The 26034-nt window shown below is 38.4% G+C and overlaps 1 protein-coding gene across 3 annotated transcripts in view; it reads right to left on the bottom strand.

The window, feature by feature from the left end:
* RB1CC1 (RB1 inducible coiled-coil 1) overlaps positions 1-26034 on the bottom strand; it is a 74813-nt gene that overhangs the window by 26306 nt on the left and 22473 nt on the right. For all 3 annotated transcript variants that reach the window (XM_049781906.1, XM_049781905.1, XM_049781904.1), the window contains exons 3-15: positions 25876-25997; positions 22896-23022; positions 22570-22740; positions 20979-21181; positions 18812-19238; positions 15933-16103; positions 11007-11191; positions 10688-10874; positions 10526-10607; positions 9976-10037; positions 8900-9003; positions 7663-7789; positions 5673-7573 (exon numbers count right to left, since the gene is read on the bottom strand). In XM_049781906.1, the coding sequence (XP_049637863.1) occupies positions 5673-7573; positions 7663-7789; positions 8900-9003; positions 9976-10037; positions 10526-10607; positions 10688-10874; positions 11007-11191; positions 15933-16103; positions 18812-19238; positions 20979-21181; positions 22570-22740; positions 22896-23022; positions 25876-25946 (3818 nt within the window). In that variant the 5' untranslated portion in view covers positions 25947-25997. The remainder of the gene's footprint in view (positions 1-5672; positions 7574-7662; positions 7790-8899; positions 9004-9975; positions 10038-10525; positions 10608-10687; positions 10875-11006; positions 11192-15932; positions 16104-18811; positions 19239-20978; positions 21182-22569; positions 22741-22895; positions 23023-25875; positions 25998-26034) is intronic.

Genomic DNA, 26034 nt, shown 5'->3' on the forward strand with positions numbered 1-26034 from the left:
CATGAGATGCTGGTATTTGAACCACTGTCCATCTAAATAAGTACCCTACTGCTGTGCTATCCCTCTGGTCCCCTTCACTTACATTCTGCATGCAGGTAAGTAAAAAGCCCTTTCCAAATTCTCAGAAATAAGATTTTTTTTTTAATGATATCTCAAAATCTCCATTTCTTTAATCCCAAACTGACTGAATAATTTAACTGTTGGTCACTTAATTTCATCTACATTTTCCTAATTTGCTACTACCTGGGACGAGTTCTTTGACATTATTATTCACACACACATAAAACCCATACTGAAAACCTTGCAAATGATTCTCCCAGGCATTTATCCCAATGATGGCTGTGCCATATGTACAACCACTCAATTGGTATAAGGTAGGGAGATGTACAGGAGTGTGCCACTACATTATCATTATCATTTGTTTCCTTCCTCAAAAATTGGCATAAAAGGGGCTGGAGAGATAGCACAATGGTAGGGCATTTGCCTTGCATGCAGCAGACCCAGGAGGTAGGGTGGTTCAAACCCAGGCATCCCATATGGTCCCCCGAGTGTGCCAGGAAGAGTGCAGAGCCAGGAGTAACCCCTGAGCACTGCCAGGTGTGACCCCCCCCCCCAAATAAAACCAAAAAAACGAAGAAAGATTTCATTCAATCCAGTGACCTAAGTTCTGGTCAGGCCAATTACATGAAACAGTAAGAAAACACAGACTCCAAAATATATGTGCACTCCCACATTTATAAAACCACACTATCACATTTACTAAATTATTTTATTAAACAAAAAATTTGGCATAACAGAATACCCTAAATTCCTCTCCCCAAAAATTGGTGAAGGCAGATAGCCATCCAAGGTTTGGAACATTACAGTCTATTCTTCAGACGTGGCTGCAACCATTCCTGTAGGCAATGGAAGGGTACTGAGAGATTGCCAAGTGCCTCACTAGTATTTGCTGCTGACACCAGGAAGTTCTTTAAAAATCTGATAGTTTCCTAATCAGTGACCAGCTTTGGTACTTCCATGAACTCCATCCAACTTCCTCAACTTCTTTGTTCTGCTGTAATCTACGGAGTAATGAACTCACTGCCAGCACAGTGAGCATTGGTGGACTCGGGCATGGGTAGAATAGATGGCATCAGCACTTTGGGAATGTTATGAAGAGGAAGAGCTTGAAAAATAATTCCAAATGTCCCAAATTCCACCAAACCTTTCTTCACAAGTAGCAGCAGCCTTTTCTTCCTTACTTAAAATCCTTGACTCTTTAGCTTGATGTTCTTTCCTGCTAATCTTTAGTTCAATCCTTGACTATTCTCATTCCATTGTTTTGTTTTCTTACTGCTTCATTCTTGATTCCAGACTCATTAATACCCAGATCCCTGGAAGTGAAAGATCTAACTAAAAGGGAATTCTAATTTTAAGTTTTCATTTATTTTGAAGTGAACATGGAAAATATGGGAATGAATCCAATGGAAGTTAAAACAAGAAGAGATAACAATGCTGGATCAGAACAAATCAACTCATATGAATATCCAGATTGTATTCTACATTCAATGTCAGATCCAAGTTTCCAAGTATGGCTACGTAGACCCGGAATCTAACGAGCAGCAGTGAGCCACTGCATGACTAAAGTTTAGGTCCTAGTTTCTTCAACTGTGGCACCTGACGGTATATGGCCATGATGTGATATACTGTGGGGGTAAGGCTCACATGCAGCAATACTAAGGGCTCAAGGATCATTCCTGGTGTGGTCTGGGGACCATAAGGATGCCAGGAAATAAATCAGACCAGCTATGTGCATGTAACATGGCCTACTTTCTCTAACTACACACAAAAAACCTTAAAGTTAGAACCTGGGTGTGGGAGCAGACCCAACAGGTGCTCAGGACTTCATCCTGGTTCTAAGCTTAGGAATCACTCGTGGAGGTGTTGGGGCACCATACTGAGATCAGAACCTGCTAAACTATTTCTCTGGCTTAAATAATAATTTATTATCAGTAAATGTTTGACTGGTATACTTTTTTTATATACCCACAGTCATATAATAATTTCTTGGGCAAAAAGTTGGAAATTAATATTTTAGAAGTGCCTCAGACCACAATTACACAAGCAAATAGCTTGCAGATCAGATCTGGCCTGTCTAGTTTATGTAATTAAATTTCATACCCTTCATGTATAGCACCATAGTGCTCTCTTGCCAAACTAGGAGCACAGTAGCTTGAAGAGATCATGTGACCCAAAATCTAAAAATATTTAAAACCTGGCAAGGTGTTACTCCTATTCCTGGCTCTATGCTCAGAAATCACTCCTGGCGGGCTCGGGGGACCATATGGGATGCCAGGATTTGAACCACTGTCATTCTGCATGCAAAGCAAATACCCTACCTCCATGCTATCTCTCGGGCCCCTTTAAAGAATATATGCCAAATATTCTCATATTATGTCCAGAGAAACTTTCAGAAAATCAGCAAGGTAAAAAGTGTTTTCATGATACTACTAAGATGACATGTCTTTGACACCTGATATTTGCAGACCATAAATTATAGTCACCGACAAATTACACTTTTAGTTACAATACTTTTTACTGCAATTCAGGGAAAAAAGAAAAGTAGGTCTATTTTGGAATCGTCATGAAGACTGCGATTAGCCCCCCCCCAACCAACCTGAGCACATAATTTTTTTAATATATGTGCAATGACATGAGAAAGTATTCAATTACAAATAATGCCAGTCTCCTAGAAACATACAATTACTTAAGTGTGTTGTTTCACCTACTTTTCTCACAGTAGGCTATTTTTACATAAAAAGATTACAATCTTTGCTCAATAACAAAAGTGATTTCTGATAGTGTATCCAATAACACATAGTGTGCCTGCTTAGTATGTGACCAACCCAGGTTCGATCCCCAGTCCCATATGATCCCGAGTGATCCCTGAGCACAGAGCTAGGAGCAAGCCCTGAGAACTGCTGCATGTGGCCTACAAAACAAAAAGATAAATTAATACAATGAAAAAATGTGAATCTAGAAATAAATTAATTTTTAAGACTACATCTGTAACTGTAAGTACAGAACTAATGCACTTTCCTAAGCACTGGTGAATTAGCACATTTTCTTAGTCTATGTTTAAAATGTGTTAGAATCAGAAAGAATAAAACAGGAAAAACAAAATGACTTGGCATTGTGTATTTCCCTAACGTACCTTAGGGAGTATCCCTTCCTAATTCTGTCCATTGCCCCAATGCCCAGAAGACCCCAAACAAAAACAAAAATATATCAAAGGCAGGGAGTATAGCACAGTGGTGGAGCACTTTTTTGTTTTTGTTATTTTTTTATTAAAAAACTTTATTGATTGATTGATTGATTGGTTTTTTGGGGCATACCCCGCGGTGCTCAGGGGGTACTGGTATGGTACTGGTATGGTACTCCTGGCTCTGCACTCAGAAATTGCCCCTGGAAGGCTGGGGAACTATATGGGATGCTGGGAAATCAAACTGTGTTGGTCGAATGCAAGGCAAGTGTCTTACCACTGTGCCATCTTTCAGGCCCCGATGGTAGAGCATTTGTCTTCCATGTATGAAGCCATGCAAATGTGCACACATGTAATCACCTGAGATCCACATGACAATTTACAAATGACAACTTACAACACAATTCAAAAAATCATGAGTCAAAAATATCCCCTAAAAATACAAGAGCTTAACAAATACTAGTTAACACAAATTATGAAAAAAAATTTCATCAAAACAGGCTCAACTCCACAATGAAACTCAAGTTTACATTTCCACTTGCTGGAATTTCACTTAGCATCAAAGGTAAAAACATCACAGTGATCCAAAAAAGGCTACTTTTAAATATTCTTCTTTTCTAAATATACATGAGTGAATAACTAAATTTTTATTTAATACTTATATCATACTTGAACACACTGAACAAAGAGGCAAACAAAAATACTTTAAGTCAAATATATATATATATATATATATAAAACAAAGTAATTAAAACATTTGTGCTAGTTTTAATTATCTCTTAAATGTGAATCTCTAATACAGAAACTATTCCTATAATCCATGTTGTAAAAGAATATCTTTGGTGATTTTTAATGGATAGAAGAGTACTGAGAAAAAGTAAAATAAAATCACATGATCATGGTTTTTACATAAATGGTGGCAGCGTGGGTACTAATAGATAAATGACACAGTGACCGACCCCTAAAATATTTCCCATCTAGGCCTTTTAAGAACAAACACCTTTAGTCTAGAGAAAGATTCCTCAAGAACTCTAAGCAATTATTATTTTGGACACCAAAAGAGGAACCAGAATGCCACCTTTACCAAGAAGCAATGGGATACCTGGCATTTCCAGAGCATTTAAAGAAACAGACTACAGTAATTATATTTGTACTTCTTTGTGATTTTTAAAAATGCTGTCCCCACCTCTCCATTCTTCTACCCCTTAACCCTACAAGTACGGTTGTGATCATAGCAGTTAATACTCTATTTTATTGGCCTGAAATTCAAACTGCACATGAAAAAATTTTGAATTCTCAGGTTTTATGGTGGCTGAGAAAAGATATCTGAGGCCATATGAAATATACAAGCTGAATCACATTAGACAGAAACAAGAAATTTTAAGTGTCTTTATTTATAAATTCAATATTGGTCCAAGAGTTTTGTAGGATTACTTAGTTCAAAATGGGTATTTACTGCTGAACTGTTATTTTGTCAATCCTTTTATTCCCCTACAATCTCATCTGTACAAAAAATGCAGTCTTTATTTTTCCCAATCCCCATTAAATTTTCAAGTTTGTCAATGATAATAATGTACGAAAGTTTTGACAAGCAACTTGGGCTCACTCTCCAGAGTGCATGAAGACAGGTGCAGTTTCCCAGCAGACTGCTGTCAAGTATGTAAGAATTACCCATGCTGACTGCGGACTGAAACCCAGCTCTGGGGCTCTGAAAAGATTCCTGAGGGTTGTGAGCAGCTTCTCAGCGAGCCATGGAGAATCACTGTTGCTTCAACTTCTGTTTTCCTGATATTTTCACTGAGAGCTTTCCTTTGACTTTTGATTGCCCCACTCTGTAAATATCCATGCAGGCCCCAACTGCTACATTAAATTCTCTACTCCAACCACCCTACAATTTGTTTTCAGAATAGAAGGGAAGTTCAATTGGACACAATACATGAATTCTACACAGTAGAGTCGATGACAAAAACTGTGTAAAGAGGTTAGAATGTAACATTTATATCTCCCTTTAGATATAGTCACTGGAAAAATCAATGATAGAAAAGTAGACATTCTGGAAACTTTATTATACTACAAATCCTCTCAACAAATTTTAAAGAGCAGAAACAAGACCATTTTCTCTGATCATCAGACAGTAACAACTAAAGTATGAAAAATCATGATGAATTAAAAAGCACAATTTTTTGAACTACAGAAGAAATAAGTGAAATTGTAGCATGGACTGCTGCCAATGATGAAAACTAGAACCCTAGTTTTTTAGTATTTAGTCTTTAGTAAACACTACTCAGAGGAAAAATCATAATCATAAACATCAAGATAATCAATTTCCACATTTGTCTCCGATAAATGAGCAATTTATAGCATGATGATACAATTAAACTGAACTGGTAGTGTTTAGATTCTGTAATTACAAATCAAAGTTGATTCTTACCTTTTTGCTATTTGAGTCTCAAGGTGCTTAACTTTTGCTACTAGTTCTTTCTCAACAGCCTCTCTCTCCAACTTAAATTCTTTTAGGGCAGCCTGAATGGCTGCTTCTTTTTCACAAGTAAGCTTCTGAATTAACTGTTCTCGGTCTTGCTCCTGGCTCACGACAAATCCCTCTTTGTCCTTCTCAAGTTTTCGGATGATAGCTTCATACTTCTCTTCTTGCTGAACCATTTTTTCGTCTTTCTGTTTTTCAAGAGCCTTCAATTCTGAGTCCAATTTTCTCTGCAGTTCCATTATTTCTTCTTTCAATTTCTTTTCTATTTCAAATGCTTGGTGGTGCAGAGATGTTACTTTACTTAATTCAGCTTTGAGCATATTAGATTCTTCTTCGTGTCTATTAATCAACTCTGAAATGCAATGATCTTTTTCAATTGTCATCAAAGTTCTTAACTCTTCCAAACCCACCTGATAATTCTCATTATTGTCCTCTATCTTCTGATTGAGTTTACTTATTTCTGTTCTCAAATTTTCTGTCTCTTGTACAAGGAGAGACTTTAAGGTCTCCTTCTGTTGTGCTTTGTTTTCTTCCAGTAGGATTTTAATTTCATCAGCTTCTGCTTCCTTTAATGCAAGTTCAACCTCTAATTTGCATCTCATATCTGACAAATCCGACACCTTCAGCTTTAATTCCTGGAGCTGTTGTTCTTTTTCCTGAATGATGGTGGCATGAGACTCCTGTATCTGATCAATTCTTTGTTTATTTTCCTTCTTCAATTCCTCCAAAGAAACTTTGTGGTCGGTAATCACCTTTTCAAACTCCTGAGTGTGCCTGACATGCAGCGTGTCCTCTAATTCCTTTAGATGACTCTGCTCTAAGCTCTGAAACTCAGCCCTCAACAGCTGAATCTTCTCGTCATTTTCAACATGAGCTTTCTTTAAGTCTTCTAAAACCAACTCTCGTGACTGTTTCAGTTCATTAATTTTACAATTTTGGGTATGCATTATATTTTCCATTTCTAACAACTTCTGTTCCTTTTCATTCTGTAAGTAGATGACAGCTTCCTTTTCATGTTTAATCAAAGAAAACTCATTATCTTTATTTTGTAAAACCTCCTCCAGGCATACTAATTCTCCTTTTAATTTTTTTATTTTGTTTTCATTTTCTTCGCTCTCCTTTACTAGTGTCTCAAGTTTATCTTCATATTCACTCTTTACCGACTGCAGTTCTTTTTGATGTTTTTCATTTAGTGTTACTTCCAGAGAGCATTTTACTTTTTCAATAATGTTCCTGATTTCAACTGCTGTGCATTTTAAAGAGTTTGAAAAGTCACACTGTTCCTTTTGCACAAATGTTCTGAAGTGACAAAGGTCTTCCTTAATAGTTTTTATGCTGAAGTGAGAGTCTTGGGCAACCACTCTACACTTTTCTAACTGAATATTTAGAGAAGAATGGTCTCCCGACGACTCGTTGCCACACACATTTGTATCCTGCATACGTCTACTGTCTATTGCATTGATAACTGATGAATAAAGTGATTCTACCATCATTTCTGGACTTTGTGGATCACTTATAGGGTTAGGAGATGACAAATTTTCTTCTATTACAAACTCATTCACTGCAGACATAAAATCAGATTCGGGGCTCTCTGCTAATGAATCCAAGTCTAATGAAGCTTGGCGAATTGTCTGCTCTATGTTTGGGTGGGGGATAGTTTCAAAATCAAATGTATGTGCATCGATGCTATCTGGAGATAATTCTTCTAAGGGACATACTGTAGAACACAGAGGATCCTGAACAGTGAGTGGAGGAGGAGATTTTGGTGAGGTAGCAGTTGTAATTCCTGTCGCATTTTCTATCCGGGGAGAGGAAGCCGAATGTGGGGAAGTTTGACTCGTGGATGCCTAGAAAAGACAAGAAAAACTATAGAAAACTGCAAAAGCGTAGACATTTTTCACTTACAAAGCAAAACATTTTTAAAAACTGAATTTGCCTTTTGTTCACTCAGTAGATCTGTAATGGTCTGTGACATTTCATCCAAACTTTGTGCTGCTTTTACCAAATTATGTAGAGCAAGAACATGCTGGTGTAGAGGTTCAAAGTCACAAAGTAAAGGGACCCTGAAACAGAATGCAAATGAGTTTTTTCAATGAAAATATCTTTAACTAAAATAAACAAATTTAATCTATGATGAAATTACAGCAAGACATCACCAATATAGTGGTAAGAATCTCTCAAATACACTAAAACTTAAAAATCAAGCATAATTTCCTTCATATTTTTTTTGACTAAGAATTCTCACGTACAGTAATGGCTCTGGGGTTATGCCTGGCTCTGATATTACGGGTCATTCCTGGCAGTGTTTGGGGACCATGTGGGATGCCAGGGATCAAGCCCTGGTTGTACTATCAATCTGGCCCCAATTTTCTCCATTTTGTTTGTTTTCATAGTCCCCAGAAATTTTCTAAAAAGGAAAAACCAGTTATAAGGTAATTTCTTACTTTAGTATCTCTAGAATATTTCCCATAGGTTTAAAAAAGACATGAAAGTACTGAATGAAGGTCAGAAAGATAGTACAATAGGCAAAGTGCTGCCTTGCACACACTCAAATGGGTTCAATCTCTGGCTCTCCAAATGGTCTATGGAGCCCCTCCAGGAGTGAAGCCGAAGCACAGCATCAGGAGTAAGTCCTGAGCTCAGCTGGGTGTCTCCTCAAAACAAACAAACAAACAAACAAACAAAAACAAATGAAAGTGGGAGGTGGTTCAAAAGGTGGAGTAAATGCCTTGAACGTGCTAGTTGATTCAGGCAATTGTGCACACATCGTTTTACTAGCACTGCTTAGCGGGACTGAAACCTGAACAGCATCCACATCAGTCTGCATGGCCAAGCCAAACGCTGCTTGCCATTAGTCGGCCCCTGTTCAACAAGCACTGCTGAAGAGGCTTCTATTAAAATAATGGGAGGCTGGAGATGTACTACAGGAGTAAGGCTCTAGCCTTGCATGCATGTGGCTGACCCTGGTTCAATCTCAGCTCTCCACAGTTCCGAACTTTTTTGGGTGCAGCCCTGGAGGGCCCCAGCCCAGTTACGGTAGCCTAGGGCCTAGGTTCTTCTAACACTGACCCCTCAAGGCCTATCATTGTCCTGCCGACCCCCCCCCCCCCCCCCGCCTCCTGAGCACTGCTTGGCAATCTCCCCAACACAACTAAGATCGGAATAAAATTTACCTGAGGAATGGCTGAACTTCTGAAGGACAAAATGATTGCAGGAACTGTAAATCTTTTAATGAAATATCTGGAAGTTCACAGTCAAACTTTCGGGGCTTCTGAGTCTAGACAGAAAAAAGAATTTATCAAAATATATTTCACAAGAGTATTATAAATTATTGAAACTATAATTAATAAGCCAAAAATTAAGTTTAAATAACTTATGCTAAATAATAAAAATAAAGGACTATTTAGGGACAGCACTATATTATTTGAATCTTAATAGCTACATCAGCTGTTGTTGATCACTGACGCAAATGACCCTCACGTGCAAAGCCAGACGTAACCCCCCGAGTACCTGAATACCTTAAGTACTCACATCTTGAGCACCACTGGTTGTGGCTAAAAAAACTAATGACTGCAAAGTATTTCTCTGATTAGTTGAGAATGAAAATCAGAAGGAAAGAGAAAAAAGAAAGAAAATGAGCAGGGTTGGAGAGATGACATAGCTTCCCATACAGCATGGTTCTAGACACAACACCATATGTATTCCCACAAGCCCCACCTAAGTGATCCCTGTGCACAGAACCAGGAGTAAGCTCTGAGCACAGCCAGGTATACCCCCAACCCCAAAGCACTACAGAAAAAACAAAGACAACAAAAGGGGCAGAGAAATGGAGCAAAAATGAGGTGAGAAGAGGAAAGGAATATTAAAAAAGAGTGAAGGAAGGAAAGTGACTAAGATAATCTATTACTAGGAATAATAATAAAAAATAATAGAGCATCATCTCTGCATTAGGAAGGCTTGAACAAAAACTTTCTATCATAAAAGCTTTATGTCTATTGGTTTTTGAAGTAAAAGATCAGGCTGATCAATATTCTTTGAGTTTCTAATAAGATATTTTAGAAATAAAAGATTTGGGCCAGAACAAATAGTAGGTAGGGCTTGATTGCCTTGATTGGGCTCTTGCACATGGCCAACCTGAGGTTCAATTCTGGTCCCCTGAATACCAATGGGTGTGACCCAAAATGGCAGAAATAAGTCTAAACACATATAAAACATAGATTTAAATCATGGATTTAAAATAAATACATACACAAAAGGATGAAGGCCAGGAGTCCAATCCCCTAAACAAACGATTTCTTAAGAAAGATTTCCCTGTGTAAAGAAATTAACCATGTGGTTATTTTCTGACTTTAAGGTTAAAAACTATCTCTAGTATTCAGGGGGGGGGAAAATACTTGAATCACTTAAAATTTAACAGATGAAAAAACCTTATCAAGAGTTTAATGTCATTCATACCTATAAAAGGAAGCTGTGTCAAGGCCGGAGCAATAGCACAGCAGTAGGGCTTTGTTTGCCTTGTACTCAAATGACCCGGGACAGATCCAAGTCTAATCTCTGGCATCCCATATGGTCCCCTGAGCCTGCAGGAGTGATTTCTGAGCAGAGGCAGGAGTAAACCCCTGAATACCACCGGGTGTGCCCCCCCCCAAAAAAAAAAGCCTTGTCTCTACAAAATTAATTGGGGCTGAATCGCGTCCCATGTGGTCCCCCAAGCCAGGAGCAATTTCTGAGTGTGTATAAACAGGAGTAACCCCTGGCCCCAAAACGAAAAAAAAAATGACTCAATCATAAGTACTCACTAAATAATTTTCCAAAAGATTCCCTTTTTGACTTTTCGGCTTCATATAATCGCTTTCCATCCTTGACTAAAGCACCAGCCCACTAAAAGAAAAAGCACACATTAGTACCACACTTTAATTCATTAAGGCTCATGTATAATTAATAGAAGTCAATTTACGTACCTCCCTGTAGTGTTTTATGAACATTTTTCTCCTTACAACCTCAACAACAGCTAAACAGTACATTTGAGGAACTGTACTTAAAGCTTCAACAATTCTGACTCTTTCCAGCAGCTCTATGACTAGGCGAAGCAAAGCCTGCAGTTTTTCTCCATCCTGATCAGCGTGAAGCATTACAAAGCAACACCACCTACACAATGAAATCAAGACCCACAACCTAGTCAATTCCAAGTGAATCAATCAGGTATCTTAATATACTAAGAGAAAATCATTCTTCCACCAGTGCCAGACATCTTCAGTGAAACAAAACAGGACCACTTACTTCAATCTGACATGCAGATTATTAGCTAGTTCTTGTTTGGCAGTGGTACACTTCTGTTTAATATCCAAGAGTTTTCTATGATTCTGTAACATAATCATCAACTGATTTGCATGACTCAGGCACAAATCCGGTAACACAGATGCATCTTTCAAGTTTTCAGCTCTCATTTGATTAGCTAAAAATCCCTTTGAGAGAAAATATTGAAAGGACATTAATTATTAACTAGCATCTGGAAAATCAAATACTCAAGAGGACAGTCTTATAAGCTGTTCTACTTTCAAATGCATTTTCAAATCTCCACTTTTCCAAAGCATAATAGATATCTTCATAGGACAAGAAAGAAATTCTAGCGCTATGATCATCTACTTTTGTTCCATTTGCAGACTAGAAAAGTTAGAAACTCAAAGTGACTTATCCAACACATTTACCTACTAGCACGTGTGTGTATTCCATGTTACTGGTCAGAATATGACATTAAGTAATGCAACACACTAATTTCATGTAACCAAAGATACACGATAGTATACTTGCATAACAAAGTTTTCTTGTATATTTACTTTCAGATGAATTCTCATTATTTTGCTGACTAGAACTCATGTTTCACGTAATTCAGATATAGCATATTTAAGTTTACTTCATATCTCCTAAGTATTTCAGCTCTTTTCATATTAGGTTCAAAGACATAACTTCAAGCCTTCTAGTTATACTGATATTCTATTCTTGACTCTACTAATATACTGTATACTTTTGGGAGAAGGGGAGGAGGGATGTGGCTTAGATATATACAGCAGTCCTCAAATTTTACCTCTTAGCACTGTGATCAGAGATCATTCCGGCTGGGCTGGGGAACCATACGTGGTACAAGAGATTGAACCTAGGTTGTTTACATGCTGTACTCATTAAAAGCACTTTTATGGGCTGGGCGGTGGCGCTAAAGGTAAGGTGCCTGCCTTGCCTGCGCTGGCCTTGGACGGACCGCAGTTCGATCCCCCGGTGTCCCATATGGTCCCCCAAGCCAGGAGCAACTTCTGAGCACATAGCCAGGAGTAACCCCTGAGCATTACCGGGTGTGGCCCAAAAAAAAAAAAAAAAAAAAAAGCACTTTTATATATTAGTTTCTTTTCAAATTGCTATAGACTTAACTGTATCTATAATTTTATATACTAAAATATACTGCTTTGGGGCTGGAGACATGGCTCAATAAGCTGAGGAACCCTTGAGCACAGAATTAGTAATAGCTCCAAGCACTGCTGGGGTGGACCCAAATCCCAGTCCCTCCAGCACACACCCCCTCCCTGAAAAGCTATTGCCATTGGATAATTGGTTACTGTCTTATTAGCCTTCTAAAAATAGATCCAAACCCCCAGATTTCTTGAGGCGGAAAAAACCTTACTTTTACATGTATGTAAGAAGCTTGGAAAATGATGAAGCAGATAAGTGATTATAACATTTCCAATGCTACTGTGTGTTCCCGTAGTTAAGAGAGTTAGTAGCTCAGCTTTTTATCAAGAGCACCAGTTTTCGGGTATGAGAGCTGATGTCAAATTATTTAGTTTCGGGGCCGGTGAGGTGGCGCTAGAGGTAAGGTGTCTGCCTTGCAAGCGCTAGCTAAGGAAGGACCGCGGTTCGATCCCCTGGTGTCCCATATGGTCCCCCCAAGCCAGGGGCAATTTCTGAGCCCTTAGCCAGGAGTAACCCCTGAGCATCAAACGAGTGTGGCCCGAAAAAAAAATTTGCCCCCAGGATTCTTTGCATGTGGACACAGAATTAGTAATCATGTCCTCTTATTGTGGAACTTTCCTTTTCACATTGAGCTCTAAGAAAACTCAGATAGGGGACAGAGAGACAGTGATAGTTACTGGCTGTAGTGATGGGAATGGTCAAGCAAGACAGCAAGGAAGAGACAGTAACGTGAGAAATGCAATGATCTGCAATATCTCTATAAAAATGAAAGTTTCTACTACTTAATAAAAAATTTCCTTGCTAATATACAGATGGTGTGATGTGACGATGCATATCTGTGTTACACAATGTTACATAGTTTATAATAAAAGGCATTTTCAAATGTCGAGGTCAAAGTATTAATTGTTTTGGGGCCGGAGAGATAGCATGAAGGTAAGGTGTTTGCCTTTCATGCAGAAGGTAGGTTGTTTGATTCCCGGCATCCCATATGGTCCCCTGAGCCTGCCAGAAGCAATTTCTGAGTGCAGAGCCAGGAGTAACCCCTGAGCATGGCGAGGTGTGACCCAAAAACCAAAAAAAGAAAAAAAAAAAAAAGAAAAAAAAAGTATTAATTGTTTTCAAAGAAATAAATCAAATATTTAATAAACCACCTTTTAAGTACTTAAATAAAAATCTTGAATGTCCTTCAGTACTATTTTTTTTTTTTGCCTCCATGGAAGTAAGGTTTAGCAGTTATATGCCCTTTATGCTTAAAGGTAGGTTGAGAGCAGATTTTCATCTCTACTATGTTCTGAATTTTGCTATACTAATCATAATGGCTATATTCTAAAGAAACACACTAAGTTGCCAGTTAGTACAGTACTCACAACTCCCTCCAATATACAATAAATGAATTCTGGGGAGAAAAATATTATTTTCTAATTTTACCAGTAATCCTCAAAGAACCACACCATACCCACAAACACAGGCACCATGGTGCCCTTTGGCCAGCTTTACAGATTCATTCTTTTCCCTAGCCTTGAAAAATCATGGTACAAAGGCCACAGAGCAGAAAGCAGGCCATTCTGGGAGGAGGAGAGGGCTTCAATTCAAACCCCTGCCTCCATTACCCAAAAAAATCCCACTTGCTGGGCTTATATCACCAGGGCTTTTTGAAGTGAATGCAGACACCCACCCCCCACTCCTCCTCCTTCCCAGAGGCTTGTCAGATGAGAACACCACACAAAAGCCACTGAATCAGTATATTGCTTTGAATTTCTGGACAACTTCATTTGTTAGGTGCTATCACCCCTAAAGGAACACATCAATATAACCGAGTGGTCAGCTAACAAGAATTTACTAAACCTTCTGCCACTGCTAATTTTCACAAACAGCTTGCCATTGTTACTTATTTCTTTCATTCTTTTCAAAAATATTTCTATCTTCTCTTCCTTCTTTATTTTTATTTATTTTTAAAATAACTGTTCTCACTTGTCTGACAACAAATGCATGATGGTCAACTACATGTTGCATTTTATTTAAATAAAGTAAAAAAAAAAAACAGGCAAATAGAGAAATAATTCAAGATTTGTACGATCTGAAGTTTCTTTATTAATTCAGACCAGAAAAACCCCAAAAGCAAAACAAAACAAATAAAACTACAAACATCCTAAATATAGCTTACTCAAAAGCTGTTTAATGTTTTATTTATCATTTAAAATCTTTAGACAATAAATCTTTCTATTTCTCCTCTTTTATGGAAGGATGGAGGATTCTATTCTTATAATACAAAATCATAAAGTAAGAAAATTAAAACAAAACTTAACCAAGTTAATAAGATCAGCAAGGGAAATGATGTTTCAGTTAAAATTCTTGTATCTACATATCTTGGCGATGCAACATATAGATACAGAAGTGAAACTTGTTCTGTGGTCCCCATACCACCTCTTAATATAACCAACATATCATTTTTTTGGGGGGCCACACCCATTTGATACTCAGGGGTTACTCCTGACTAAGCGCTCAGAAACTGCCCCTGGCTTGGGGGGACCATATGGGACGCCAAGGAATTGAACCGCAGTCCTTCCTTGGCTAGCACTTGCAAGGCAGACACCTTACCTCTAGCGCCACCTCGCCGGCCCTAACCAATATATCTTATAGTTAGTTTCACTAAAGTGCAGCTGGAAGTCATCTGTCTTGAAGTTCTACATTTCATTCTTACAGTTTAGCTTCCAATAGGTAATCAGACAATTAAGAAATATAGTATATCTATGTATTACAGAAGAATATTAAGAATGCACTAATTAGAGATGATTAATTAATTAAATGACTAACTGATAATGTCCAAATGCTACTACTTCAAGTAGCAAAATTAGAGATAAAAGACAAGGGTTTTAAGTTTTAAGGGTTCAATTCTTTTTTTTTCTGGCCACACCCAGTGGCTATCAGGGGTTACTTCTGGCTCTACGCTCAGAAATCACTCCTGGCTAGAGGACCACATGAAATGCTGGGAATCGAGCCTGCATTTGTCCTAGTTTAGCCTCCTTCAAGGCAAATGCCCTACCACTGTGCTACTACTCTGGCCCCTTGAGGGTTCAATTCTTTAAGCCACTGCAACTTAGAATATCAACAAAAACTGCAAATAAATTAGGCATAAAGTAGCATAAGACACAATCATTTTCCCATTATAAGGAATACTTTAGGAACACTGAATTTTACTCTGGCTTATACTGAGGAATACTTAAAAAATCAGACCATGATTTGCCCAGTGGTAGACTCACCACCCCTAAGATGCCCCCAAAATGTTAAAGGTCAGATCATAACCACTAAATCTTTTGCTATTTATTCTTTGAAATTCCATTTTCGTTTTTGTTTGTTAATAGATCTACTTTAACAAGGAATCTTGAAATACTGCAGCAAATCAAACCAAAATATTCTAATTTTAATTTTCTTAAAGATTATCATATTTTTGTTTTTATAGAAATTTCAGTTTTATTCTTTGCCATGGGAGCAAGAGGCATGAATGTTCTTCAACATATACAAAGATGTCCTCTGGGCTACTCAAAGCATTTCAGTTTTAACTCTTCAAGCCTCAGCTCATAAATGTCAAGAAAATACCTCTATCATATGTAAACAATAGTGCTATGTTAGTTAGCAATGTTCAAAGACTAGTGAAAAATGGAACATAACAAATTAATGTGGCACATAAAATTCCTTACAGAAAACTATAAATTCCTTTTCCTGAGAGAAGGCTGAAATAAGCACCTGAGCAAGTTCTTTCTGTTCATTCACCAGGCGGCTGCAGCTAGCGATCATCTGATCCAGGGCATACAGGCGATCCTCAAGCCCTTTGATAGCTTTCATATTCTGATTATCAAGTTTGGCAATAGTTTGACGGCACTCTGCTATAAATGGTCGAATAATCCTCGGATCGAGCTGAACAACAAGGAATGAATATGAATAAAATTTTCAGCAAAATTGGTATATTTCAAAGCATCATATCTACAGAAGAATGAAGACAAACATAAAACAGCAAAAAAGCAAGGAAAATCTGAGTTTTATTAGACTACGTAAATGAAGGTGTTACTTTTCTCTTATTTGGAATTATACCTGTTGAATAACTCTACAATTAAATCCATTCTTGACATCCCACAGAGATTATGATTTTCAGGGCTTGTTTATATTAAGTAAAGCAGAATAACTACAAGACTTTTTTGGTCATTTAAAATAAATCAGTCAGGGGGCCGAAGCGATAGCACAGCAGCAGAGTGTTTGCCTTGTATGCAACAGACCCAGAATGGACCTGGGTTCAATTCCCAGCATCCTATATGGTTCCCCTAGCCAGGAGCAATTTCTGAGCGAAGAACCAGGACTGGGTGTGGCACAAAAAACAAAAGAAAAAAAAAATTTGGTCATTTAAAATAAATCAGTTAGGGGTCCAGAAAGATAGCATAGCAATAGAGCGTTTGCCTTGCCAACAGCAAACCTAGGATGGACAGTGGTTTGATCCCCACATCCCATATGGTTCCCCGAGCCTGCCAGGAGTGGAGTAATAATTCCTGAGCGCAGCAGGGTGTGACCCCCCCTCCAAAATAAAACAAATCAGTATACGGGGCCAAAATGATAACACAGCAGCAGGGTGTTGGCCTTGCACATGGTTTATTCAGATGGACCTGGGTTTGATTCCAGCATTCAACATGGTGCCTTGAGCTTAGCACCCATGGTTCTGGGTGTAGCCCCAAAATCAAATTGAATAAGTAAGAAATCAGTCTAACAAATCTCTAAAACATATCAACACCTTCAAACTTACTTAATCATATGTTCAATTTGCTTAATCAACTACCAATCTTACTACCAATTGTCCCCACACCCTGGCTTTAATTATATAAAATTAATGATGTTCAGACAGTCTAAAATAATCTCGTGAGGTTGCAGAAAAGACACTCACTTGATAGATAACTTCTGGCACAGGTGAACACCAAACCCTCCATCTGGCACCTTGTCACTTCCCCTTCCCTCAACTGTGGCACTCCTAATACTGTTTTTACTGTCAATATTACTCCCTTTTCCCTTTAAGGAAAGTTCACTATAAATGAATCCCCATACATAGAAGGCATTTAGCTAATAGTCACCAATGGCCTCATGGCTCTTAAAAGATTCTACGTTGAAGACCACTTTGGAACATGCCCTCTGCTCGCTCTCTGGTAGCCATAGAGTGCCTCTCTGGGCTCCTTTTGCTGTATGATTTATACGAGGAGTCAAAGGATCATGTTTCATTTCACTGGAGCCCACAGCTCAGGACTTCGAATACTTTTTCTCTTTTATACAACCATGTGTCTTGTTTTTCCTTTGGAGGTAGAAAGTAGCTGTAGGTAAACACAGAGCCTGACAGAATACACATCCTATTTTACTCCCTTGACAAACACCATGTCCTGTTCTTCCTTTAGAGTACTTATCCTTTTTTTCTCCTAACCTAATTGGCAGAGACACATTATAAATATCCTATTCCCACCCAATAAAGGGTTGTTGGAGTTATTCCCTGCCCTCCCCCCCCCCCAAAAAAAAAAGTGGGTCTGGAGGATTTTTGAATCTATAAGCTCTTTGCTTGCCCTGGATCTGACTTCAGCAGCCTCACTTACAAACCTGGAATTACTCAGGGATAAGGGGGATCAGTCGTGACACTGCTCAAGGATTATCTGTAGTGATAACAATAGAATTGGAGCTAGCCATATGCACAATTAGTGCCTCACCCCTCTGCCCTATCTTTCCAGCTCTTATCACTGACCCATTAAAAATAATATGCAGAAATAATAAAATGAGGGTCAGGAGGACCAGTCTATGTTGGAGCAGTGCAATTAGGGTAAGACAAGGGACCACTACGATGATAATAATCGGAACTAGTCAAAGTGGACAATAACTGGGTGTTGAATATAAATATATAAAGTGATACAACACACAGTATTCCTTCATAATAAATAGTGCATACCACACTGTCTAAAAGAAAAAAAGGATAAAGGAAAAAAGCAAGAGAGTGAGAGAGTGAAAGAACAAGAGAGCGGGAGCAGGGAGGAGGAAAGAAAAGAAAAAAATCAGTCACGCCAAAGGTGGCTAATTCTGCCTTTTTCTTTACAGGGCCTGGCATTCAAAACCCAAGAGTAAAGTACTAAAAATGTTAAGTCTTATGTAGCAGAAAATAACACAGCAGAAACAAACTAAAGACGTTGTTATACTATCTAATTTACAAGAGAGAAAAAACTTACTCTGAAGTACTACAATCACTAAGTTTGATAAAGGAACAAGCCTACACTGTTGCTGATTGTTTATGTTTACAATGTCTACTAGTAAGATTATGAATTAAGCCATTTAATGTATACTTCATTGTAAACATGCTGCAAGGCTCGCTACTTTCACTGTAAGACAATATTCATTCACATTATACCTAAAATACTTCGTGTAAATCAGACCCATTACTTAGCATATTACAGAAATCAGGTTAAAGGAGTTATCAGTCTGATGAACAATGGACTCAGATTATTTTTACTAGTATGATTGATCTATGCATACCTAAAACCTTCGTTATAAACCAACATTAGTCTACACAGACATTTTCAATACTCCAAGAAATGCCAATCAATGCTACTTACCCTGCTCATAGAATCAAAACACTTCCTGACCAAAGACTCCACATCATTGGGTCTATCTTGTACATTTATCCAGTCTAACAAAGAAACATTAAAAAAAGGCAGATCCCCCTCTTTAGTATCCAGGACGTTTTCGTCCTTCTGGAGAACAGTCTGGCAAGATTCCTGAATTTCTTTCCCACATTCAGCATCTGTTGTATCCTGGGCTACGTGTTCCATTGACTTGTGAAATGAGGTCAACAAGGATTTGTTCGTTGTTCTAGGCATATCAGGAGAGAGCACCAGTTCAGTGGAGGTTTTCAACTCAGCTTTTTCTGAGCTTTCCTGTTCGGGTAAGGAATGCAGTCTTCCCAAACATTCCCTGTAACTATGCCTGGTCAGGCACTCCAGCAGTGGGATCTTGGCCATGACTGAAACTGCAGTTCCTAAACTGAAAATGGAAAACAGCTGTCAGTACAAAAATGGAACATCCCTAGACTGACATTTTGATATTTGTAAATTTTTATTTTAGTTTAGTTTTTGGGTGGGTCACATCCAGAGATGCTCAGGGATTACTCCTGGCTCTACACTCAGAAAATGCACCTGGCAGGCTGGGGAGTGAGGTGGGTGGGGAGACCATATGGGATGCCGGGATCAAACCCCGGTCTGTCCCAGGTCGGCTGCATGCAAGGCAAATGCAAACACCCTACCACTGTGCTATCACTCTGACATTAATAAAAAAGAAAAATAGTAACATCTATCACACATAATCTTAGTATCTCGATCAGGTAAGTGATTAAAATAAATTTAGGGAGCTGGAGCAATAGCAAAATGGGGAGTGTGTTTACCTTATATACGGCCCACCCGGGTTCAATCCCCAACATCCCATATGATCTCGGGGAGACCATATTACATCTGCCAGGTGTAATTTCTCAGAGCAGAGCCAGGAGTAATCTGTAAGTGTCTCTGGATGTGACCCAAAAGCCAAAATACCAAAAACAAAAGAAATAGGAAATAGGTCAAAGGGATGACATGCACTAAGACACCAAGTGTAATTCCTGGTACTACATGGAACCCTCAACACCACCCCCAAAACCATCAGGCCTAAGAACACTGTGTCGCTGGGTCAGGTCTCATAAGAAATAAGAGAAAGAAAAAGAATATGCAACTTCCCTCAAGTTCAAGGTAACAAAAAAATTACAAATGTCAAAAACAGTAACTATTGTACACATACAAAAGATTTTATGACTCAATGCTTTATTTTCACATTTCTTAGACATCCCCCCTTAAAAATAATTAAAAAAAAAAAAACATGCACTCAGATGGCTTGGTGTAAAAAGTCATTGAAATGAGTGCTAGATTACAATGGTTTAATTTAAGTGTTTTAATTGATATTTGGAAATATCAATTTTCCTTTCCTTTTGACGTGTAATTTCTAAACATTTGCCTGTAAAGCTGATTTACTGGAAATATGGCGGTATGGCCAGAAGACAACAGACTCTTGGCTTGATCAAAAAATATTTCAAGGGGGCCAGAGAGATAGCATAGAGGTAAGGTGTTTGCCTTGTATGCATAAGGACAGTGGTTCAAATCCCGGCATCCCATATGGTCACCCGAGCCTGCCAGGAGCGATTTCTGAGCATAGAGCCAGGAGTAACCCCTAAGTGCTGCAGGGTGTGACCCAAAAATAAAAAAAATTTTTTTTTCAATTCTTTTAAATAAATAAAAAAAAAAAAACATGACAAAGACAAAAAAAAAAAAGCAATATATGTCCTAGAGAGAGGAGATAAGGTGCTGACCTTGAATTAAATCAATCCTGGTTGGATCCCTAGGATCCACCTAACCCTCCAATCATTGTGAGACACATCCTGGGAGACTTCGGAACAACAACACACACACAACATCCTCAAACCCTCCCAATAAACTGACAGCCTGGTTGGCAGAGAATCCAGGGGCTCCAGGGCTTCCTGATTAGCAGTTGCAAGTCCACCCAATGCCCCACAAGAAACAACATAAAGAGAAAATATAGAGATCTGCAGACTATGGTCTAAGATTTTTAAACTTTGATCTACAAAATAATACCACGAGTTTAAAAATAACTCGTCTTTTCGTTAAGACTAAAATTAGTTACCAAACAACAAGTTATAAAAGCATTTTAAATAACTTAACTATCCATTTCAATAGCACATACTGGGTAAGTTTTAACTTGATGTCTTCTATGGATTGCAGATAACTTGAATAAATATTTTCAAATTTGAAAAGTAGCTTTTGGTATGAATTTGAACAATCCTCCAGATTGGCCATGATGGCAGCCCAGCCTTGATGCTGAAGATGTTCATCATGGACCAGACCTTCACAAAAAGAGCAAAGTTTCTTGGCAACTTCATACATTTCCTACATCAAAAAAGAAGGAAAAACTGTGAAAGACAATGCTTATACATATGTTTGCAGGTGTGCTCCCATGTAGTCATGAATACATAAAAATAAAAAAAAAAATACTGCTCTGGCAATTATTTTTTGTTTCTATTGGGCATGTCTGACTTTCAGCTCCCAAGCGTCTAGATAAATTGAGCAACCATGAATCCAAGAGGGAAATGGTATCTATCATGGGAAGTAATGTGTGTAGAAAGAAAAGCCTAGTATCTTCTAGATAACAGTTTATACTGTAATATGTAATATATTTATACTGAAGGAAAGATCAGTATACAGTATTGAATATGAAAGGTAAATGAAGGTAAATTCTTATACTAGTACATAAAAATTCAATTATGGGTGAAGAGATATACAGTGGGTAGGACATTTTCCTTGCGTGTATCTGAAACAACTTCAAATGTGCGCTCCCGAAATGGCCCACCCAAGCCCACCAGGAGTGATTCCTAAGCATAGAGCCAGGAGTGAGGTCTGGTCACCACCAGCCAAAAACTAAAAATCAATTATATATGACCTATATATCTAAATGTAATTATCTTTATAAAAGTATGGCAGATTTGGACAGCAGGAGGTCTTCTGGAAAATGTAATACATACAGATGCTCTAAGGCCTCTTCTACTAGCTGTTCACTTGAAGTCCTTCTTTTTTTCTTTAAATTTTATTTTACTGAAAGTATTGCATTCTACAAAATCCTTCATAGCTGGAAGTTCAGATCTAAGTGATTCAGGGACATTCCCAACACCAGTGTCGACCTCCTCCACCAATTAACCAAGAGTGCATCCTATCCCATCACCCTTTGTCCTCTGGCCTGCCAGTGTAACAGGCCCTGTTTTAAAGAAAGAACAGCTTTTCTTTACTAAGGATAAGCATTTTTTTTTTTTTGGTTTTTGGGCCACACCCAGCGGTGCTCAGGGGTTACTCCTGGCTGTCTGCTCAGAAATAGCTCCTGGCAGGCACAGGGGACCATATGGGACACCGGGATTCGAACCAACCACCTTTGCTCCTGGATTGGCTGCTTGAAAGGCAAACGCCGCTGTGCTATCTCTCAGGGCCCAGGATAAGCATTTCTTAATAAGACTCAAGAGCAATACCATTGAAAATGTGGGCATTGTTTGCAAATACAAAATAACTAAAAATGGATAAGGCATATTAATTATTGTTCATGTTTATTGCAGGTTTTCTCTGTATTTAGACAACTCTTTGATTCAATCTAAATGTTTTTAACAGCAATCAGTTTTTCAGATTATTAATGCCTAAATAAATTAATAGAATTTTGAGAAAATCCTACAACAGCAATAAATGTCATTTTGAAAAATTGGTGGTATTAAATTGCAAAAATAATGATAATTTACCACTGCAAGCTGTGTTCTGGAAGCAACTGTGTGAAAAACTGCAGGCATCATAAGAGACTCTTCAACTTTTATTTCCATGTCATTTTCTGTTGAAAAGGTTGTTTTAGGAATAGTAGGTGGACGATCGCATAAGATCATTTCTTTGTTAAAGAGAAAAATTGGATTCGTGTCCTAAGGAAGTAAAACACATACACAGAATACACAGACATATGCAAAAAGTAATTTGTTGCAGTTCCAGATCACAAACCATCCTCCCTCTGTGAAGCAGAGCTCCCACCCGTGGCATGCAGGTGGGATGTCTGTGTGGAAAGGCTTGAGGCACCTACCGTCCCCGCACTGTAGGTGCACACTCTTCGTTCAGCGGCCATGCACTCTCCTCCGTTGACCACCAGCACCTGGTGTTGAATAGCAATTTTGTATTTGCTATAAATGGCATGCTTAAGGTCAGCCACACTAAAAAAAAAGGGGGGAGGAGGTTCATTTATTTCATTTATTTCCATTTGTCCAGTGATAAACTATATTATCACAATAGCACTAGGTACAATTATCAAAGAAATTTATGAATTCAACCCAAAAGTATCCCCATCAGAAAAGAGAAAAAAGTCTGACCCTCTACTTCTAGAACTGGATTTCACAATCGACAAACTGATCTTATATGAATAAACTGGCCATGTGTCATATCCAAAACAGAGTCCATGAAATACAGGCTAAACATACTTATGGCTGTGCACTTAATATGATGTAGCAAAAAAAAAAAAAAAAAAAAAAAAACTCAAATTAACATCAGGTCAAATAGCATTCTCAGACAAAGGTTGTGTGTCAAACTGCCTTATCATATTGCAATATGAACTTCTCTTCCTCTCTTTAAAAAAAATTATTTAAGGGGCCCGGAGAGATAGCACAGCGGCGTTTGCCTTGCAAGCAGGCTGATCCAGGACCAAAGGTGATTGGTTCGAATCCCAGTGTCCCATATGGTCCCCCGTGCCTGCCAGGAGCTATTTCTGAGCAGACAGCCAGGAGTCACCCCTGAGCACCGCCGGGTGTGGCCCAAAAACAAAACAAAACAAAAAAAATTATTTAAGAGGTAAATTTGTATTTTATAAAAAAAAAACTTACTTTTACACACTTTGATTTTTAAAACAATATATTAACCCACAATAGTTTATACTATTTTGCAGACAGAATTATGTATATAATACTAATAGCAATTAAAATATAGACAGAGGGGCCAGAGAGATAGCATGGAGGTAAGGCGTTTGCCTTTCATGTTTGCCTTTCATTGGTTCGATTCCTGGCATCCCATATGGTCTCCTGAGCCTGCCAGGAGCAATTTCTGAGCATAGAGCAGGAATAACCCCTGAGCGCTGCTGGGTGCGACCCAAAAACCAAAAAATAAAATAAAATATAGACAGAATGGAACAAGAGAGCTACTATAGGTGTTAAAGCCTTTCATGTAGCTGACTCAACTCAATTCCTAGCACCGCATGGTTCACCCATGTGTTGAGAGGTGTAGTCCTGGATGCCCTGAGCACTTTTAGGGCGATTAAGCAATCCCTGGGTTTAACTTGAACTGGATCCTCTGGTCCTTGCATTCAACAACAGCCCAGTGGGATAAGAATTGCTAGGAAGGGATCCTGGGGCATCTATTTCCCACCAGCTGACCTCCCCAAATATATCCACTACCAAATATATCCTCTGCTCCCCGAGAACTCCTGGCCACTCTCACAAATATAAGAAAGTATTCAGTAAACAAACATTAGAAACACTTCCAAAGCTAAGAAATAATTATTAGATAAAGAAGGCTAAAATATTTCAATGATTTATGTTCTCATTCACAAAAACACAAACACTATGTGACACAGAATAATCAAACAAACAAAAATATAACGTGGGTGGGTGGGTAGGTGGCAAAAAAGAGAATAGGTCAGGGAAGATGTTACTTGGAGGAGGGATGTGGCATGCTAAAAGGTGGTAGAGGTATTCATGAAGTTTTATTAGTTACAGAGCTCTAAACTGCAGTGTCTAAAATGTATACTAGGGACCAGAGTAACAGCAAAGCAGAGGGCATTTGCCTTGCATGTGGCCAAAACTTGATGGACCCTGGTTGGATTCCCGGAATCCAGTATGGTCCCCAGAGCCTGCCAGGAGCGATTTTTGAGTACAGAGGCAGGAGTAACCCCTGAGCGCTACTGGGTTAGGCCCTAAAACCAAAACAACTTCAAAGGCTTCTTATTAGGAACAGAGTAAAATCTTAAAAATAAATGAATGAATGAATGAATATAATAAATATATTATATTATAAATATAATATAAAGTGTGTCAAAGAGCAGAGATTCTGGATGAAAGGAAGACTGGGAACACTGATGAAGGATTAGTGTTGAAACAAAGCATGCCAAAAACCCATTAACTCTGCAATTCACCATAACTAAAAACAACAAAAGGAACGGTAGATGCTGCTTTAGATAACTAGCAATAATTCTTTTTTTTTTTTTTTGGTTTTTGGGCCACACCCGGTAACGCTCAGGGGTTACTCCTGGCTATGCGCTCAGAAGTCGCTCCTGGCTTGGGGGACCATATGGGACACTGGGGGATCGAACCGCGGTCCGTCCAAGGCTAGCGCAGGCAAGGCAGGCACCTTACCTCTTGCGCCACCGCCCGGCCCCAGCAATAATTCTTTTAACAATGTCATGTAAAACTCAAAATAGCAATCTGTTAGGAAAACTTCAATTTGATAGCTCTGGCTGGACTGAGTTTATCAGTAAGCCTGATAATTATGGATGAATTATTCAAACAAAACCAAGTAACAGATGTAAACTATATGTATAAAAATGTTCAAAATAAAAGACTTGAGACTTATGATACACAATGCAATTCTTACTTAACAAAGGAATAATCTTCTCAAAAAAAATTCATGACTTTTTGCATGCATAAAATGCAAAATTAAACTGAATAAATGGCATGAATAATGAATAAATGGGTCATCTCTATTGTCTCTGACTAGAAGGACAGGCCATGATATGAAGCTCACCACAAAGAGTGGTGAGAGAAATAACTACACCAACAACAATCATGATAATGGTAATGAGTGAGAGAAGCAGAATGCCAGTCTACTTGAATACAGGCATGGGGTGGGGAGGAGGGAGATGGGGAGTAATGGTGTTGGGAAGGTTGCATTGGTAAAGAGGGTGCTCTTTTTTTATACCTGAAACCCAACTATAAACATGTCTGTAATCATGGTGCTTAAATAAATATGCTATTAAAAAATAAAATAAAAATAATAAAGTGAATAAATGAAATACAGCTCACGTTTGCACTGTAAGTTCAGTATCAAATGTTAGGGTCGTTCCAGTATTGACCAGAAATACATATAACTTCATGATGATTTCTCTGGCTTCTGTGAGCTTAACTCTCACACTCTGGTATAACTGCTAGAAGAAATAAGACAAGTCAATTTTATTAAGGTAG

This window comes from Suncus etruscus, chromosome 10 (assembly GCF_024139225.1).
Source record: "Suncus etruscus isolate mSunEtr1 chromosome 10, mSunEtr1.pri.cur, whole genome shotgun sequence".
NCBI classification, from domain to species: Eukaryota; Metazoa; Chordata; class Mammalia; order Eulipotyphla; family Soricidae; genus Suncus; species Suncus etruscus.